The 19,504-nt window shown below is 41.0% G+C and overlaps 1 protein-coding gene across 11 annotated transcripts in view; it reads right to left on the reverse strand.

Moving 5' to 3' along the window:
• Nucleotides 1-231: 231 nt before the first annotated feature.
• Nucleotides 232-19,504, reverse strand: part of LOC117264408 (phospholipid scramblase 1) — a 222,704-nt gene continuing 203,431 nt past the window's right edge. For 4 of the 11 annotated variants that reach the window (XM_078162435.1, XM_078162434.1, XM_078162430.1 and 1 more), the window contains 7 exons: nucleotides 9,806-9,871; nucleotides 7,655-7,744; nucleotides 5,432-5,474; nucleotides 5,111-5,331; nucleotides 4,779-4,940; nucleotides 4,097-4,258; nucleotides 232-3,629 (listed from right to left, as the gene is read on the reverse strand). In XM_078162435.1, the coding sequence (XP_078018561.1) occupies nucleotides 3,600-3,629; nucleotides 4,097-4,258; nucleotides 4,779-4,940; nucleotides 5,111-5,331; nucleotides 5,432-5,474; nucleotides 7,655-7,723 (687 nt within the window). In that variant the 5' untranslated portion in view covers nucleotides 7,724-7,744; nucleotides 9,806-9,871 and the 3' untranslated portion in view covers nucleotides 232-3,599. Of the gene's footprint in view, nucleotides 3,630-4,096; nucleotides 4,259-4,778; nucleotides 4,941-5,110; nucleotides 5,332-5,431; nucleotides 5,475-7,654; nucleotides 9,939-19,504 lie in introns of those variants that run through there. The other 7 variants (XM_078162429.1, XM_078162428.1, XM_078162427.1 and 4 more) reach the window with 4 other exon arrangements.

Raw genomic sequence — 19,504 nt, forward strand, 5'->3', positions numbered from 1 at the left:
ATTACTTAAGAAGGTGAAGGTGGTAATCACAGCAGCTGGTGAACTAAAGTAATTAACAAGCAAGGCTGAGTGGTTTTACATGACCACTGACAAGGTCTAACCATTTAACACTCATAGTTACAAACTGCAGTGAAAGGACTGTGGCCCATAAGGCCGCTTATAGAGTAATGAAAATAATGATTTTGGTGATTGAAGACATAAAAACCAAAAGGAACTGCACACATCACTTAATTTGTTATTATTATTAGTATTTTTATTGAAGAGTTTTCATGGACTATTTGCACAATTTAAGCTTAGCTCACAGAGTTAGTTTGCATTCATGACTCAAATTGGTTTACAGTATTAGTGCAAAAGTAGAAGAATAAGTACTCTAACTGTTTTTATATATGCTATAACTGACTGGGAATACCTAAAATCCCTTTGTATCACATTCTGACTTTAATTTTTGGCTTTTAAACACAATCAAGGAGCCTTCAGAGGACTAAGCACCAGCATCTTATACTATTAATCCATTCGACCAAACAAGATGTGCAACATTGTCTGGGTAATCCTAATGGCATGGGTGTAAGTTAGATTTACTTAAACAGAGTAATTAAAGCCATGAAAACAGAACAGACTGCAAAAAACATCCATCTTAAGTACTTAAAAATATACTACACAGGATTTTATTGGAAATGTATACACACATACAAAAGTAATCCCTCTCAGTCATTACTTGTGACCCATCGAGGTGTGAGGCAGTGCATTTATCTGCAGAGACTCCACCCTCTGCCTGTATTTTCTCAATTTTTATTATCTTCTGTGCTTGGGATGTTTATGGGCACTGCACTCAGGTGAGGTTGGGACTTTATAAAATGGTACTGACCAGGTGCCAGACCATTAGCAGCACATATCCAAAAGACACAGCACAGAAAAATGTAAATATAGCAAAGCAAAATGCCAAAGAGTCAGTCTAGGGTCGGCTTTTACTTAGCTCACAAACAGTAGCCAGCAATCCTGCATAGTATACCTTTAATCATGTATTTGTTCTTAAAATCAAGTTTTGAAAAATACTGCTCATTAAAGGTGAGATAAATCCACTCTGAGAATCAATACATTAAAGGTAGAATAAAACACTGTTGACACAAGAAAATGACTTAAGATGGATTTTTTTCCCAGTTTTTCTGAACCACAGATGACATACACGCCATTGTCATCATGCTACAAAAGAGCTCTGAATGGCCTTAAAAGGATAGTTTGGATATTTTGAAGGTAGGAGGTTGTATGAGGTACTTCCCTACAGTAGATGTCAGTCCCCCTCAGTTTGGAGAAGCAGACAGGAGTGTCAAATCAAAAGCAAAGTCCCAACTAAAAACATCAGTTTAAGTGTATGCTATATCTCTATATACTGCTTTATCATGCCATCAGACAGCAGTTTCCGACAGGGATGGAAGCCTTTAAATCGCTCTTTTCAAAGCCAGACTCCACTGAGAATAACAGTAATTTGAAATTGGTGAACACAGGAGCTGCTGGTCTACTGCTGCCTCTATAAGTTACTTTGTGTCATTTTGTGACTTTGCTGAATTTAAGCTAACCCTTTAAGATGCGAAAGTCACACGACGACCCAAACAAACTGACTGATCGAGGCAGCAGTAGACCAACAGCTCTGCTGATAGAAAGGGCAGTCCTGCCCCGCTTCAACGTAAAGAGGTAAAAATATTCTAAATACAGGTTACAATTAAACTGACAGTGATTTTATTTCAGTGGGACTTTTTTGGGGGTTGCTGACGGCAACTATGACCAAAACAAACTGACTGATTGAGGCAGCGGTAGACCCACAGCTCCTGTGTTCAGCAAGCTAAAATTACTGATTTTGTTTATGGAGTCTGGTAGCTTTGACGAGAGCATAGATGGGGAAGTGAACCCTTCAACTGCTTCCCAATGTAAAGCGCTGTCTGAAGGCAAGGAAAAGCGGTGAAAATATTCTCAACAGTGTAAACTTAAACTATTATTTTTCTAAATGGCTGCAGTATGTTTTGCTGCTGCCCCCGTCCACAGCAGTACATTGCTTTGCTTCTGTGGCGGTACCTTTGCCTGCTTCTCCAATCTGGGGGTGTGCTGACCGCCATCTACTGTGTGTAATACACTGACTACCTCTTAAGTGACATTTAAGTTACCCCCGCCCCTTAAAAAATCTAGATAAACCCTTTAAGGTTGATGTAGCACATACTGTAGATAAATTATATGCTACAGTGTTCCATACCATTCTTAATCAGGCTGAGACACTCTATTAAATCATATTCGAATTTTACAAGGAGGCATGGTGCACAGCAGTGTCAATATGTCAGTACGCAGAATATGGATATTTAGCAATTTGATTGAGGTTATATTTAACTTTTTGGACACGTGTAAATGTCACCACACCATATGTAATGCAACAGTGAGTAAAATCAAGTGGATATACTTGACAATGTACGCAGAATATGGATATTTAGCTGATTTAATGTACACCATCTTCAAAATATAACTGTCTTTATATTCATAGTATCAGGTGCTGGCGTGTAGTTCCTGGAGTCAGCAGTAGCCAACACTGTAATACAGTAGCATGCATTTCAACCTGAGTTTGTCCAAAAATAAACAATGTCATTAGACACTACTATTTCAATAAAAACCTATGGCATAAGCAGATTGAGTTGGTCTATTTGGGCCATGTTGGGTTATTCTTAAATGAAAAGCTAGCTCCCTCTTGTGGACAAGACAGGGGGATGGTACATGGAGCCATAACCCATCTGCTCCCAAATACACAACCTCTACAGAGTTAGTTGACTATGCATAATTGCTATGGCGTTGAAAATATTATTGAAATCCTACGTTATTTTATGTTTCTGTATTAAACACACACAAGTACACTCATAGCACACAGACACGCACACAAAGCAGTGCACACACACACACACACACACACATTACTCTATGTTGACAAATTGTAACAGACCAAAATATAAAACCATAAATGAGGGCTTTGAATATCTGAACTGCAAACTACATTACATGAGTTTTTAAATTCTCACACAGTATATGTAGCTACAAGCATAGTTTTTTATATAAATTAACGTCTTGATTATTAATATGACCAAATTACACGGGTGCTATGTGGCTGACCACCTCGGCGTACCGGCCATAACGACACCAGTTTTCTGTCACAAACTGTATAACAGCACTTGCCTGTATTAGTGTCACCCTTTTTATTGACTTGTATGTGGATGTCATCCTACTATGCAAGTTTTTTAAGTAGTAACTAAAGGTTCTGGGCCCAGATGGGCTCAGCAACCATAATGTAAACACAAATGAACTTCCTCATATAAAAACTGCACTGTGCAACTGCACTCACAGCCCAGTCACATGTTTAAACAACCAACCTGAGCAGCTAAGACTAAAACAAACCTTCTATTTCATTGTTCATGCAAAATTATAATGTGTGGGTACCTTTTGGGTACGTTCTTTAAACTATCTGTTTGAAGGTTGTTCTGTGTTAGGGCATTTGGGACTGATCATCATGGCTTTGTGGCCTTGTTCTTCCAGGAATGTTTGTATGCTTACATGGAGATCCTGATTGGCTCCTAGTTAGTAGACTCAAAGAACATGAAATCCTGTGTAGAAAAACAAGAAGAAAAAGATGCGTTGAATTGACACAGAATGTACTTGAGGTTAAAATACTTCAGCTGAGGTGTAGAATTAAATCACTGATATGTAACTGCCAAATTATCTGTGAAAACATTCTAAGATTTTAGAATTGGGGCATTTTAGCGGATGTGGCTGCAGCAGAAAGAAGTTTTGAAAAGCTGTTTTGCATCTGTAGTGATTGGGGTTGATTCAGGTCACATTTCCCACAAAATGTAGGCTAAGTGGTGCATTAAGTGGTAGGTACACGAAATTTCCAACTACCAGTGAACTGAAAGACATCCCCATGAAAGCGGGGTCATATGAGGCTACTGCTACTCTGTGACTGCCACATTCGGCACTCTTATTTTGCTCTGAGAGAATCCTAGAGAAGAAATGTAACTTTACTTTTTTGACATATTGTTAAACAACTAAGGGTACATACTACTTTACTTACAATGAGGAAACATGCGCCGATCATTACAGCCTTCATTCTCACATCCAGGTCCATGGGGAACTGGATACCAAAGTTGTCTGAATCTGTGAATGCTTCCCGAAGAAGTCCTGTCCACTGCTTACTGACTTTTCCGATCTTGCTGACTTCATCCATCGTCAAAATCTGCAGAGAGGACAAAATACTGACATGTGTTGCATTAGGATGAAGATCAATCCCTTAACTTGTTTGGTTTTGTTGGAGGGAGATCATGGAGCGATTCAAAATCCCATCCAATTTCAGCTCTTTGCCTGCTGCCACAGTAACTTGAATTTTCTATCCCAGTAATGACTTCAAAGCAGCTAGGGAGGAACCAGGATGGTAATATCATGCTTCAGTTACCCCTCCTCTGGGTCTGGTAAAAGGTCTGTATCAGTGACCCAAATCCCCTTCACAGCTCAATCCAATAAAACCAGCTGAGCCGTGGAACAATGGCCACACTGTGCCACACAAGAGCATGCCCTGTGCGATGGCTTCATCCAAGCTGCAGCCCGCTCTGATTGGAAACATATTTCCTGCTTCAGAGCACAGGGAGGATCCCCCCCCCCCCCCCCCCCCCCCCCACCCCCCCAAAAAAAGTCCTGAGGGCGAGAATGTTACTGTGTTTTCACAAATTTCATGGATCTCTATGTTTAGATAAACCCACCTCAAAGTCAACATCTGGAAGGCAGCTCCATCCACAGAAGGGCCCGTGGATCTTCAGTACAGGCTCGGTGTGTTCGTTTGCAATGATGAATTTGGGGGAGAACGGGTGCCACTGTTGTGCAACGTACCCCACTGTGTTACCGGGGGGAGCCTGCACCTCCAGCTGAGTGAGGGATTGTGGGAGAAAAGAGTGTGATTTGTAGCCACATCTTCACAAAAAAACCTAGACGACACTGAATGTAAACAGTAATGGATGTGGTGAACAAAAAAACTCCTCGAACACTGTAATTTCACGGACACGGTGTCAGCATGTTGAAAGGTGCTTTCACTCACCTCTTGTAGACAACAAGGGAAGAAGCAAGACATGCACTTAAGTGGCCGGGTGACGGTGATGACCTCTTGTCCGAAATTGTCGAGGACGTGGATGGTGAAGGGGCGCAGGGGACCACAACACTGTCGACTCAGGCAGTCGTTCTCCTCGACCGCGTAGAACACATTCTGACCCATGCTGTTACGCACTTCATACTTGTTGTTGCTTTCGAAACCAACGAGGGCTGCGTGGAGGAAAAGTACTCATGAAGATATCATTGCTGCACAGACCCTGCAAAACCAATCTGTACTTCACAGAAATCAGTGCTTGTTTACATACTTTACCTTCAACAAGCTCTACTTTCTGTTTGATGAGTAGCTGATCCACCTAGAAAACCAGATACAATGGATTCAAATGTATGCACTTTTGTCTTTTTACATGCAGCAGTTCAGTGTAGTGGGTGTAGTTGGAGAGGAGGGCTTTAAATACAAGATGGTGTAAGCATCACAGCTACAACAATTAATTGATTAGTTGTCACAGGTTTGAGTAAAATGTGTTCCTACATGTGAATATTTTCTTGTTTCTTTACTTCTCTATGACAGTAAACTAAATATATTGGGGTTATATATTAAAGAAGACATTTGAGGACACTATCTTGGGCTTCGGGAACCACTGATCAACATTTTTGACAATTTTCTGACATTTAATATTCCAAACAACTAATAGATTAATCGAGAAAATAGTAGACGGATTACATGACAGTGAAAATAATCATTTGTTGCAGCCCTAATAAGCATGTTCACATTTTGCATCTGGCCAGTAAATGATAGTGTGGGGTCGCTGACATGTTAAAAAAGATCTGTCCAGCTGTGCAGGGTATAAATATGCAATAGTCACTTCTTTTTCCAGTGGACCTGTATATTGTTTTTTTTTCTGTGGACATTGTCATGCACTTCTCAAGTGCAGAGGTGAGGGTTGGAACAAAACTCTTTTCCCAAAAGATCCTTTTTTTTTTTTTTTTTTTTTTTTACAGTCGACAAATTGACCTATCATAGCAAAAGTGCAGGTGTGATTGATAACATTGAGGATGTCGCTGTTCTTTTGAAAAGGCTTGAGACAAAGTGAGACAGCAAGCACAATAGCAGGGCCCTGAAACCGGATTCAGCCCTCATGCAGTTAATAATTTACAACTGTGCTTTTGCTACTGTGACGTGTCAAAATTTCGTTCATTAAAAGACCTATCTTCTGTAGCATCAGTGCTTTATAATATCTGTATCTTTAAAGGAGAAACACCCGCATCAAAGTTCATACATGTTATTACTATGGTCTATGACAGTCCAAAAAATATTAGTTAACATGGGCACCTCTCCCAAATCCAAAAACTAGAGTGCTAAAACTCAAACTTGTGATGTCATCACGTATAAAGTCTGAAACTGCTTCAGTGACAATGAATGTAATGGGAAGGATTACTGGGAGCACCCACAGGAATGTTATGAGTATAGACCGAATCACAATGTTTGTTTGCAATAACTTCTGGGTGGAAAATCTTTGCTTAATGTGCACTAAAATCAAACGGCGCTGAACAAACATTTCTTCAGTTGGTTGGTTTTTAGCCACCTAAAAAAAGGGCCACTAAAAATCTGTGTAAGTTTACGCTATATTTACATTTTTTGCTTGCTTTTTTCGTCGGGGGTTTGAAGCTGTTACATAAAAGCCATCAGACTCCATTGACAAAAACAGTAATTGTACACAGCAGAACACTGGAGTTGCAGGTGTGTGAGCTCAGGCTGTTAGTATGTGTGCTTAAGCGGTTTTGCTGCAGCCCTATCCACGTCAATGCATTGCTTTGCTTCCATGTCAGTAGATGTGTTTTATCAAAGATAATTTTAAACCAACACAGCACATAAAATAAGCACAGCGAGATGTCAGATGGGCCTGCCCACAGTGTTTGATTATATATCTTTAAATGTTAAAGTTACAGCTAAACATGCAAACAGAAATAAACAAGTTTGCTGAGTTCACATATCTCAGCAGCTGAAATGAATTGCCAACTGTCTACCTGGAAGCGATTCTCGTTGTTAGTGTGAATTGATTTGGTCTGTATGGGTACATTTTCTGTTTCAGAACTGAAAACACTTGAAGAGGATAAAGCTTATTGGGTAAAAAGGGAAAACATTTTGTGAGTACTCAGTCTCCCAGTTAGTGTCTACAGAGCAATTCACGAGTTTATACTTGATGACATCACAAGTTTGAGACTTCTCTGGCTTCTGGCTTTAAGAGAGAGCAGCTCAAGTTCACAAATTTTAAATCGACCTTTCCTTTTTTGCCATGGAAATAACATACTGGAATTCTTAATTGAAGTGGTGTTCCCCTTGAAGGTGTGAAATATGTTTTAAAACTAGTTTGAAGTATTCAGTGATATTCCAGGCATGATGTGATGATGTTAAGTTTTTTATTTCTTCTGCTCTTATTGAGCAAATAAACAGACTTTATGTAGGAAACAGGCCACTACACTAACTTATAACATTTGTAAGAAAAACCCAAACTTAACTAGTTTAATATTTTACCTGAGTCAGGTATTCTAGTCCTGGTGGACAGCCTGGTATCCCCGGGTTGGGCACAGCATACATATCCATTTTGTCAGACTGGAGGGAGACCTGTTGATAAATGGAAAGATTAAACTGAGATACAGCGCCATCTTGTGCTCATACAGGTGACACATAAACAAATGAAGATGAGTCGCGGTTAATATGTGTGCCTGTGTGTCTTTACTGTGTTGTTAAAGGGAACAGGGGACACTCTTGTCCTCTCTGTTACAGTGTCCATGCCATTATTGAGGTATAAACAAGCAGCTGAGCAGCTCGTCCACAGCCTGGGGGAGCTGCTGCTGGTGGTGGTGCGGAGCTCCACGGTGGGCGACACAGATAATCTTGCTCATATCTGGATTTAATGGGCTCCAGACGGGAACACACCACCGTGAGCGATCCTCTTACTCCGCTTATTTACACATATAAATCAGCCCTGAAGGCAGCACATGCCACACCGCACGTCTCCCACATGTAGGCCATCTCCACAGCACGTCTCTGATTGATTATATTAAGAGTGTGATGTTCCCAGCCTATGACTGTTTAGGCTGCTGACGGGAACGCACGCCGAGCACCGATCCGCCTACTTTCTCACTCATAGAAGACGTCGACATGTTAAAGGCGACGCGCTGTCGTCAGCAGTCTCCATCAGCTATAAAACAGGCAGATGTTAGAATGAAAGCAGGATTACTCACCGATATTTCACCTGCTACTCCAAATAATAACAGGCCACTCCGGAACCAAGCCTATGGAATAAACCTATAAGCTCATTGGTCGACGTCAGCGTACTTCCCATTTCCATGCGCCAATCACAAGACGGGAATATAGAAGAGGACTCAACAGAATAGACATGAACAGACTAGAACAACATGTAATAGAACATATCCACTAATACCAATTGTGTGCCACTTTTTTTCTGGATTTTCTGATTATATATCAGAAGCTTGAAATATGTTTTTATTTCCAGACATATTTATAGTGATGATAAATGAACAAATTTTAATTTTTCATTTTCCAGATGTGATCAATAATTTGACAAATGTCTGACGGTAAATCCGTTGAGAGAGTGTTCTCATACAAGTACTTGGATAGATGACAAGCTTTCATTTAATGTACATAGTGCTGCTCTAATTAGGGTGCAAGATTGGCTTTTTTATTTTACGCTCAGTGCTAGGAAAAAACATGTGGAAGCTACTTTTCTGTCTGTGATTGATTGCAGTGACATATGCAACCTCCTTGATTCAGTATACAATGCATCTCTACGTTTTATCACAAATGCAAAGTCCTTACTCATCACTGCATTTATAATTTAATGGGTTGGACGCCATCGACCACTCAGACAACAGCACTGGTATATTTTTATATATAAAGCAATATTGGGCAAACTTCCAGCCTACATTTGCACCCCTCTGTGTGCCAGCTATGCTCCTCCAGGTGGTTGCTTTTTAATGTATCCCACGTTTTAACAGATCTATATTTTCCTACTCTGCACCATGGACATTGAACAATCTTCAAAAAGATCTCAAATTAGAAACACTTACATCCATTGATGAATTTAAGGGCATCATAAAGAATGTGGTGACAGAGACATGTTTTCTTGGGAGGCCACTATGATTGAGTAGTTGTTGTTTTATTCTGGATTTTGTATTTGTTGCATTGTAATGTGTTGTGATTGTGAAAAGAGGTTTTCAATCTCAATAGGACTTCCTGGTTGAATAAAGGTTAATGCGTGGCACAATTATGTCTTTTACAAAAAACTTATGTATCACATACTGTATTTTATTTTAGATATTTGTAGGGTCATTTTTTTTCTGTGTAAGATTTAGAGGGCTTTAGTGTCATATGGCAGCAAGGACTGCACACTGCAACCAGCTGAAACTTCTGGTTAGAGTTCTTTCAGTGTTCATTGGTTAGGAGGTTTTAAACATGAGCCAGATTATCCACAGAGGTCTCTTCCTCTCCAAAACAAACTCACCCAGTGATTTAAACTGGTAAAAACATTGAATAAAGCAGTTTCATATAACAAATCAGTGTTTCTCTGATGCGGTGTGGCATGCTGGAGTCGTTCAGCTCACGGACAACATGCTACTGTGTGCTCACCATTTCTCCCTGATAATAATAATGCATGCTCACCTTTTTTTATCCAGATATTCAGGAGGTTTTTACTGGGAGACAAATTATCCACAGAGGTAACCTCCCCTGCAAAACAAAGAGACACAATGACTAAAACTGGTTAACAAAAAAAAAAAAAAAAACACTGAATAAAGCAGTTTCACATTACAAATCAGTGTTTCTCTGATACTCTGCGGCATGTTGGGGATGTGCAGTGCTCCCACCACATGCTAATGTGCGCTCAACTTTTTTCCCTGATGACTTAAGATTCAGACGTTGGGAGCCAAACTATCCGCAGAGGTCTCTTCCTCCCCAACACAATCATACCCAGTGATTTAAAAACACTGAAGAAAGCAGTTTCACATATCAAATCAATGTTTTTCCACTGCTGCTCATCACAGATGGGCCTCTGACAACTGTGGCTGACGCAAAAATGTGAAAATGCAAATAGAACCAGTGTTTGATTTGTCTGTTCAGGGCTACTGTAGAAACATGGTGGGGAACATGGTGATCTCCATAAAGGAGAACCCACTCCCTGTGTAGATATAATTGGCTCATTCTAAGGTAAGGGAAACACAATTATTCTTATTTTCAGATGATTATACACTAGAGACAAATATACTTGTAATGTTATATTCCATTTTGCCAATACATCCCCTTAAATCCAACATACTATACCTTTAAATAAAAAAAATATAGGCACCCTCTTCATTTTCAGACTCTGCTGTATAACATCGAATAAAAACTTTTTAAATATGCTTTTGTTATTTGATATGAAGAAGGCTAAGCAGACTGAAAGGATGGAATCTTCGAAAGAGGCATTCAAATTTTGAAATGTCCTCACCAAAACTATGTAAACATTAGGAGTCCCTGTTTGTCTCCAAGAGTATGTTGACTAGTGGCCATAAGATTGTCTATTTGCAGCTAGGGTGATGTAACAATGAACATCGCTTTAAAGGGATAGTAAAGATCTTCAGAAGTGTGGTTGTACGAGGTGCTTATCCATAGTCAGTATAGTGCATGAAGTAAATGTCTGTAAGTCTGTAAGCAGCCAAGAGAAAGACAATGAGGATAACTTTTATTTACTTGGGGAAAAAATCAGCGGTGTGGAAATATTTTGAATTTCGGAGAAAAAAACATGTCAACAGACAGAGCACATGGCATATGTTAACGATGCCATTACGAGATAAAACATGACGTAATGTTACCTGCCTGGACAGGCATCTCACTCCATTAACTTCTCACTACAGCAACATTAGCTGCTGTGTTTCAATAATGTCAGGCTGAAAAAAACATGCATGCAAGATGAAATTTAAACATGCTGTTCTGTTGAGAGATGCAGTGACTTAAATCAACAGTGAGTAATAATTGTACATGTAATTTGTTAAGCTATGAGTAGAGGAAGAAAAGTCAGCTAGCTGCTAGGCTCATTTATACAATGCACTTAGCAGTTAGTTAGTTATTTACATTATCTTTGTGTTGTTTTTTAACTTTTATGGCCAAAAGCAAATAAAGAAAAGGGTTACTGATGTGTTATATGGGCAGATAATATCGTCTCATAACGATCGCAAGCCCCTGAATCGCATTGAATCGAAACCGTATCATGGCAGACTTTGTAATATCGGCAAATATCGTATTGTTGTCCAAAGAATCAATATAATATTGTACTATGATGAAACCAGTAATTTACACCCCTAATTTACCTTGATGCTGGCTTCAGTTCCCTATCTTTGCTCCCATCAAAGCCACCAGACTCCTTTGGCATAAGCAGTAATTTTAGCTCACTGAACATCGGAGCTGATGGTCTACCGCTGCCTCAGTTACTTAGTTAGTTTGTTTTATTGTGTGACTTTTGCGTATCTGAACTAAGTCTTTTATATGACAAAGTCACACAATGACACAAACAAAATAGCTGAGCAAGGCAGCAGGAGACCAGCAGCTCCTGTGTTCAGTGATGTTAAATTACTGTTTTTCTCAATGGAGTCTGGCCTTTCAGAGAGCAATAAAACATTTTCATCTTAGGAATCACTGTCTTTTGGCAAGGAAAAACAGAAAATATTCTAAATATACATGAACGATACGTCACTCAGCTTCTGTGCTAATACTCCTGCCTGCTTCTCCAAACCTTGAGCAGGTTTACTGACATCTACTGGAGGTAGTACACTGACTATGGTAAAGTACCTGTTACACCCCCATTACAGCCCCTTTTACAGTGCCAGATTTTCTGCAAATGTTGGGTCGTTTTGCCGGCACGCTGCGAGCGTTTAGACAAACAGAGCCGGATTGGCGAGTTGATCCGAGGCCCCAATTTTCCGCCTCGTAGGGTAGTCATATTGGCGGAACCCTTTTAGTTTAAACAGACCGAGGCGACCTTCCACAATGGGAGAGGCTGTTGATGACTTGTGGGAGGAGCTGTTGATGACACTGACGTGCGACCCACTGGCGGGGGATAAACAGGAAACAGCTGATAGCAGGAATTAGCGAGCAGCTAGTAGCAAGAGGGAAACACAAACCTGACAGACACTGTAAAGATGAGCAACTGGGGAGACAAGGAATTGTGCGCCCTCCTTGCCCTCACAAACAAAGAGGCCATTAACCATCAGATGACGGGGACGGCGAAGAACAGGCCGATTTACTAGAGAATTGCTGAAGGACTGACCAGCCGCGGCTTCCCTCCACATCACTGTTTACGTCACACGCTGAGCTATACATTTTGTTACTTGCTCACGCCCCCCATTGCCCCGAAAAAAGGCACATTCTGTATAAACAAAAGTAGGCAGGCGGCACTTTGCCACACTCCCCAATTTTGTTTTTATACTGCCAATGCTATGGCTAAAAAAAGACTGATTGGGCTTTCCTGCAAATTTGCACAATTCCTATCTATGTAAAAAGGGCTTACAAAAGATCCAAACTATCCCTTTAAGTCGCTGCATAGCTCACCAAAGAAGGAAGCTCTCAGCTGCTGTTTAATTAGCAAGTACTGAATGTGTTTAATGTATGGTACAGCGCACCCTGGTGAATGTAGGTCATCAGCTGGTTACAGTTGAACGTATGTGAAGATAGTGTATTTATCTCTTACTGTACCAGTACTGTATATAGCCATCCTAACAGTCACAATATGAGTCTATGCATATTATTGGGACACATACAATGATAAAAAACACACAAACGCTGTCCTTCAAGAACAGCATTGCTCCAGCATTGCTATTAAGGTTATATTTATACTATCGGATGTCAAGCAGTGATTGTGTTACATCTACTGTATTCTAGCAAATTGCATGTTATGAGAGACACTATATTTTTGCTGTCCCGACAATGCAGTGGGAGAATAATTGTTGACAGCTGTGACCACAAAACTGTTCTCCATGTCACTCAGCTGCACACACAAGCAATAGAGACATGCAAGGTAAAAGTTAGCTGCAGGCTCGCTGTTCTGATTCGGTAAGTTAACAGTAATATAGAGTAAGAAAAATCAGATCCAAATGAAGTATGAGCATCCTAAGGAACATCATAAACCTCCTTACATTTGCATATAAGGAATAGATGAGCAAATTGTATGCAAGAAAAACAAGAATTTTAAAAGTTCAGTGTCACAGTCGTACCCTGCAGTGCATCACTTAAAATCTGACAGAGATTGGCGGTTTATAATAGTTAGAATAAGTCATGCTGCTACAAACTTTAAGGCAGTAACATAACGACATGTTAAAGAGAAGAATCTTTACACACAGCTGATGTGCACTTGAACTTTATGTGTGGGTTATTATGCTTTATATCCACTGGAGAGCAGTGTTGAGCTAATGATGCTCAGCCTCATGGCCATTACTAAGACTAATGCAGAAATTGCCTTTTCATTGTTAAACAAAATAGTCCCAAACAGACACACAGTGACATACACACAGTACACACACACACACAAATACACTTACTACCCTGTTACAAATGACACGACGTTGTTGGGCCGAGTATCCTTATTTGCGAATACAAATTACCTGATTTCCTCAAGCGCTACTGATTTCTCCAAGAAACACTAATGAGAACAAATGATGACTCGAACGCAGATCTGCTGACACTTCAGGCACAGACAACTAAAAACACATTTTAATTGATTCATGTTAGTGTAATTGCTTACAGTGACCTGACGTAGCCTAGAAAACACTGCATATATAATAAGTAGTGTGTTTTCTGCTCTACAAATAAACAAATTTATATATATTTTTAATGATAGCTTTACATTTTTAACTTTTGAGGTGTATATTTAATTGAGCTTTAAACACACTATATCACACGTAGAATAAAGCTGAATAGTTGGTAGCATCAAGGGTCCTTTTTATCACCCCGAGTGTCTAACCCGCAACCCTGAAACTTATGTTCTTCATCAGTGAGATCAAAACAAAGTAATGCAATGACTTTGAAATGGTGGCGTTCTGTGCTCCCATCTGAATAAACACACCGGACAGTCAGGGGTCTTTGAAAGCCAGTCAGATTGTCTTTCTGACTCCAAGAGCCCAGTTACTCCCACCAGGGGTTTGTGTGTGTGTGTGTGTGTGTGTGTGTGTGCGTGTGTGTCTGTGTGCAATTGTACAGTCCCTGCTCTCCACATTCCTACCTGTTTTACAATTTTTCTGTGTGTTTGTGTTTTTTTTTTTCCTCTCTTTGCGTTAAGGTGGTGCTCTTTACCCGCATGGGTAATCTTTCGTGCACTCCTAACGAGGTTGTCATATTCGGCGCATAATGAGGAGCCTAAAGATGAATGTAAAAATGCCTCCATTACACCGCTTTCATCCTCTTGTTCATTAGGTTAGCATAAGGTTACAATACATTACACCGGTCCCAATGTTCCACACACAAAATTGCATGTGTCACCGAGGGGTTGTGTGTTAGTTTGCCATGATAATATTCATTCATGTACACACAAACACGCACATAGTGGTGCTATACCTGCCTAAATTTAACCCCTAACAGAACCTCAACATTGTCAGCTTAAATCTGACTTTTTTTGGTGATGTTTGGAGAGTAGGTTTTATAAATGTCCCCATCACACTGGGTTTCTGATACATTATGTCTGTAATTCACACCCACACACACACACACACACACAAAATGCAAATCTGTCCTGCATGTTTTCATCATCTGTGGATGTCCAAATTTGCCACATTCACCGCTTTTGTTATTCCGTCTCTGTCTCTTCACCTCTGCCCATCCCTCACCTCCCTCCCTCCTTTTATTTCTCCCATTTCTGCACCCCTGTCAAGTGCTTTGTTTGCTGTGACTTTCCATGCGGTTATCTGAGCGCAGACAGTATGCCTCACCCTGGCACAGGACCTCAGTTTCCACGGCAACTTTATAATTGTTTTGGATGCGTTCCAAACGCCACTGGATACCGAGGCATTATTGATGTCAAAAGAAACATGTATGAAATGAGGAGATGTGGAGGCGTCCATATGGTTCTGTACACAGCCTCATGCAAAGCCATTTAACCGTTTTTCAATGGGAGTTTTGTGATACCGCTGAATAGATCCCACATGTGTCGCATGATATTTCATAATTTTGATCTTTCTGTTTCACAAAGGGATAATGGCACGCATCACAAGCCACTGAACTGTGCAATATTTCCCCTATTCATGTCATTAAGTCATTGTCACAGTATGCACTGCTGGGCTGAGTATGGCGACCTTACTGAATACAATATGTCCATCATGATGCTTTTATTAAAAAAAAAAAAAATCTGAATGGTAAAAATGAGAATAAGGTCCATCTGAACCCATGAGGGAAAATAAAAGTCTGCAGCACCAATAGCTTTCCCCAGTTACCGTAAAGTGGGCTGTTGCCAGCCTCATTCACTTCAAGTAGTCTTTGTTTTGACAGCAGAGGCGGTATGAGTTATCCCAGTGCTTGTCACCATAACCATATTGTGACCCCCCCCCAGCCCCCACCAACTCTCTCTCACACACATACGCACAGCCTCGCAGCACCTCTGCGCCTTGAGCTGTGGCCACATTAACCACTACGCCGCAACACTCATTAAAATAACATATAGTGTCAACAGCAGTGTGGCCCCAAGTGGATAAACCCAAAATGCTCCGTCTTAACTTAATCCACAGACTTGTCTCTACATCAGAGAATTGCCCTCCGAGCAGCAGGTTCGCCTCTTACTGTTGCTTATGAAACTTTGACTCTTACGGCACTCTTATATCACAGAATGTGTGATTTAAGAAAGAAGAAGAAGAAGAAGAAGCAAAAAAAAGAACTGAAATGAGGTCCTGACTGATCTTTTTTCTCTGATCTCGAAGCCTCCCCTCCCTCTGCTTAATTTATGACCTGCGAGGAGGAACCCAGGGAGTGAGAAGTGAGTGAGACTGGTGTGAAAGCCCTGAATAGAGCAGGGGCAACAGGCCCTCCAAATAACACAAAAGAGGCACCACAGCTGTTTGGAGGCAACACAAGCCTTCACGAGGCACTGTCTTCTGCACTGGGCTCCCAGACTGGCACTCACGCTGACTTTGTAAGCCGAGTTGTTATATGAATACTGTAACACAATCATCACATTAAATCTGTGAGTGGAAAACCTTCCAAGGCGTGTGAGGAAAGTTAAAAAGAAGACAACTGATATTACCCAAATAAGTCTGCCTGTTTTGCTTGAATGAAAAACCACAGTTTTTGTCACTGATATTTATTATTGGCTCTTAACTTGTCGCTAAAAGGAGGATGCTCCTACTGTGACATTCGCCTCTGAATTATTTGATCTTTCCATGATGCTAGCAACTGAACATGAGGAGAGAAAGATGTAAACGAGGTGGCAGGGAGAGATCAAACCGTCTCTATTCCATAGTGAGAGCCAAGAGGAGGGAAAGAAAAACAGCACAACAGCCGATCACCTTTGCAGAGGGCCGGATCATTCGAGGACCCTGCTGAGCCGCAGGAAAGTGTCACCAGGCCTTCGTGAGCTCGTTGTCAAGCGCCGGTTACTGACTGTCAACTGCAGCTAAAAATGATTTCAGAATCCGGGGTTAGAAGTTCAGCGCGCTGTTTTCTTCCCCCAGACTGAGGGGAAAATGCTGTCACCATAGCCGGGCCCGTAATAATTTATTCCCCCCTATACAAAACTCTGTTGGCTCCCCGTTCCTACGTCTGCTTCTTAGTTTTGCACTCACGCCCATTAGCTAGCCACATGCAGGACACGTGTGAACTCTCAGGATGATGGCGGATTTTCTGTATAACTTAATTGCAGCCCGTATCCATCGTCATGACTGTGTTAAAGGAGCTACTATTGGAAAAGTGCTCACTTTTGAGCATCTTTGTTTGCATTTGGTGCGTTCTCAGGATTGTATTTGCATGTTTTGTTAGCATAATTGAGCATTGACATCGTCCTAGCAAACTTAAAATCATTTTTTGAGCCTCCTGGATGCACAAACTTGAAGCTGCATTGTTAGACTAGAATGACAAAACAAAGATGATACTTTCAAATCATGTAAATTGGGAACTTGGATGAAAAAGAGTGTAGTCTGCTCTCTTTTTCCATCTCTCTCTCTCTCTTTCCCATCCGTCCATAGAGAGAGTATCCGGAGCCATCTGCAGACCACGATCCATCCCCAAACACTGGGGATCACAAAGGTGTTATTTTTCAAAGCTGGCCCTGTCCACCTCCTGCCGAGGGTTTGCGGCTGCGGTTCAAGGGAAGGTGGGAAACTTCTGAGGCCCTGTTCCCCTTGTACCCCCCTCCCTGTCGCCTGCCTCCTCAGGGGCAGCCCTTTGAGGGTGTCATAACTGCGGCCTGTATAACATGGGTTACTGCTGACGGCGGTTGGTCACAGTTGATGAAGCCTTTAAAGAAGCCTCCCCTCTCATGGTTTCTGTTAAAATTCTGGAGAGCGGGAGCAAAGGCCTGGCTCCCAGACAATTACAGACGTAGTAATGGGAGGACTCTGGGGTAGGCCTGCATTTTGACTTGTGATGGGTAGAGGGTGCTCCAAGTCCACGTTTGAGGAGTATGTCGTTCGGTGCAGTGCAACCCTCCACTACCGCCTTCTCTTTTCCCCCCTCCAAAAAAATGAAATCACCCTCTCCATTTTAGTTTTGTGCCTCCATGCTTGCAAGTTGCCTCCACAAAATGAGTCCTCCATGTTTCGCGCGACTCGGCGGTCTCCATTTCCCGAATCTAAAGGGAGAAAAAAACCCATGAAGACTATGAAATATGCTTTAAATGGACAAAGCTGCAGAACATGCAGCTGTTGTGGTGCCATCCTGTTATCTTGGGCATTGGGGGAGGGTGTACGCAAGGTAAAATGGGACAGAACGCCATGACAGTCTGGTGGTAATAGCATGAGAGGGTTCGCAGCACCTGGTACTCACCTCTTTCTCCGGAGAGTCCCTGCGGACACGGTGTCCCGCTGGCATACCGTAAAACTTGATTGTGGAAAACACCATCACGCTGAGACTGATAAAGGGAAAAATAAGAGATGTTTTTATTTTCAAATTTTGGTTGTGCCAGCAGAGGAGGGAAGAAATTGTTGTTTAAATAACAATTTCGTTTTTTATGTTTATGTCCAAAGCCTTTGTAGATTTATGTTTGTTAAAGTCCAGAAATTTCATTTAATGTTTAGTAGTAGTAGTATTTTTCTCCTGAAATCTATTGACTTAGTTGCACTGACACATGCTTCTGTGGTGTAGATTTTCTCATGACATATGGTTTCTAAAATTTTTCGGAGATGGGCAGTCATGGATATTTAGTAGATAAAAATTACTTTAGATTTCTTTTCCTTTTTCCACCATTTCACTTCTTTCTTTCTTTAACTTTGCTAAAATCTCTATATTGAAGTTGTTGAGAATAACCAGATTTTCAGTCCTGGTCTTAATTATGGCCAAAGTATTATCTCGATAAATCAAAAGTGATTTTATTTTGAAAGAAAAATGTTACACACCAAGAACCACAGATGCTTGGACATGTTCTAATTAATAACATTTGACATCTGTTCTGCGGTTTGCATCTGCAAATCCAGTGAAAATTTAAAATAAATATACTAAAAAGAGAGAGTAGATATTAATGTATTTATTTTTAAATTCTGAGTACATTATTTTTATAATTTAATTATTTTTACATTTTGTGTTTTTTATCTTAAGTCTGTCTCATTTTACTACAATTGATTTTAAAAAATTTTAAAAATATTTTTTGGACTTTGGACACATTAACAGATTTAAATTTATATAATTTAATTTTCCATATTTGTGCTGAAAAAAAGTCACAAAAGATAAATATTCTGAAGTTAGTGCACCAGTACTGAATGTTAAATAAGAAAAACTGCAAGCGTACAGTGAGTGTGCTGTTTCTCCACGTGTGTGTGTCGAACCCCGGCTTGACCAGACAGATACAGCGAGGCGGCCACCTAGCCCTGTGTGAGTCAGTGTCGGTGCAAAGTGCAAAGGCCAGCGCGGTTCAGGACTTCTCCTCAGGCCGTGCTACGTGAGCTGCAGCATGTGGACGACGTGCTCGGGAGCAGACCTGAGGAGCCCCAGCGCCTCACAATGCTCCTCTGTTCTTTGTGCTGTACTTCTATCTCCCTCTCTCTTTGTCTCTCTCTTTCTGCCCTGCACACACACACACACACACACACACACACACACACACACACACACACACACACTCACACTCACACACACTCATGCACGCACACTGAAGAGTTCTCTCCACACAGTTGGAAAGACAGGGGTCACTGACTGGATGCT

This window comes from Epinephelus lanceolatus, chromosome 20 (genome assembly GCF_041903045.1).
Source record: "Epinephelus lanceolatus isolate andai-2023 chromosome 20, ASM4190304v1, whole genome shotgun sequence".
In the NCBI taxonomy this organism is placed as follows: domain Eukaryota; kingdom Metazoa; phylum Chordata; class Actinopteri; order Perciformes; family Serranidae; genus Epinephelus; species Epinephelus lanceolatus.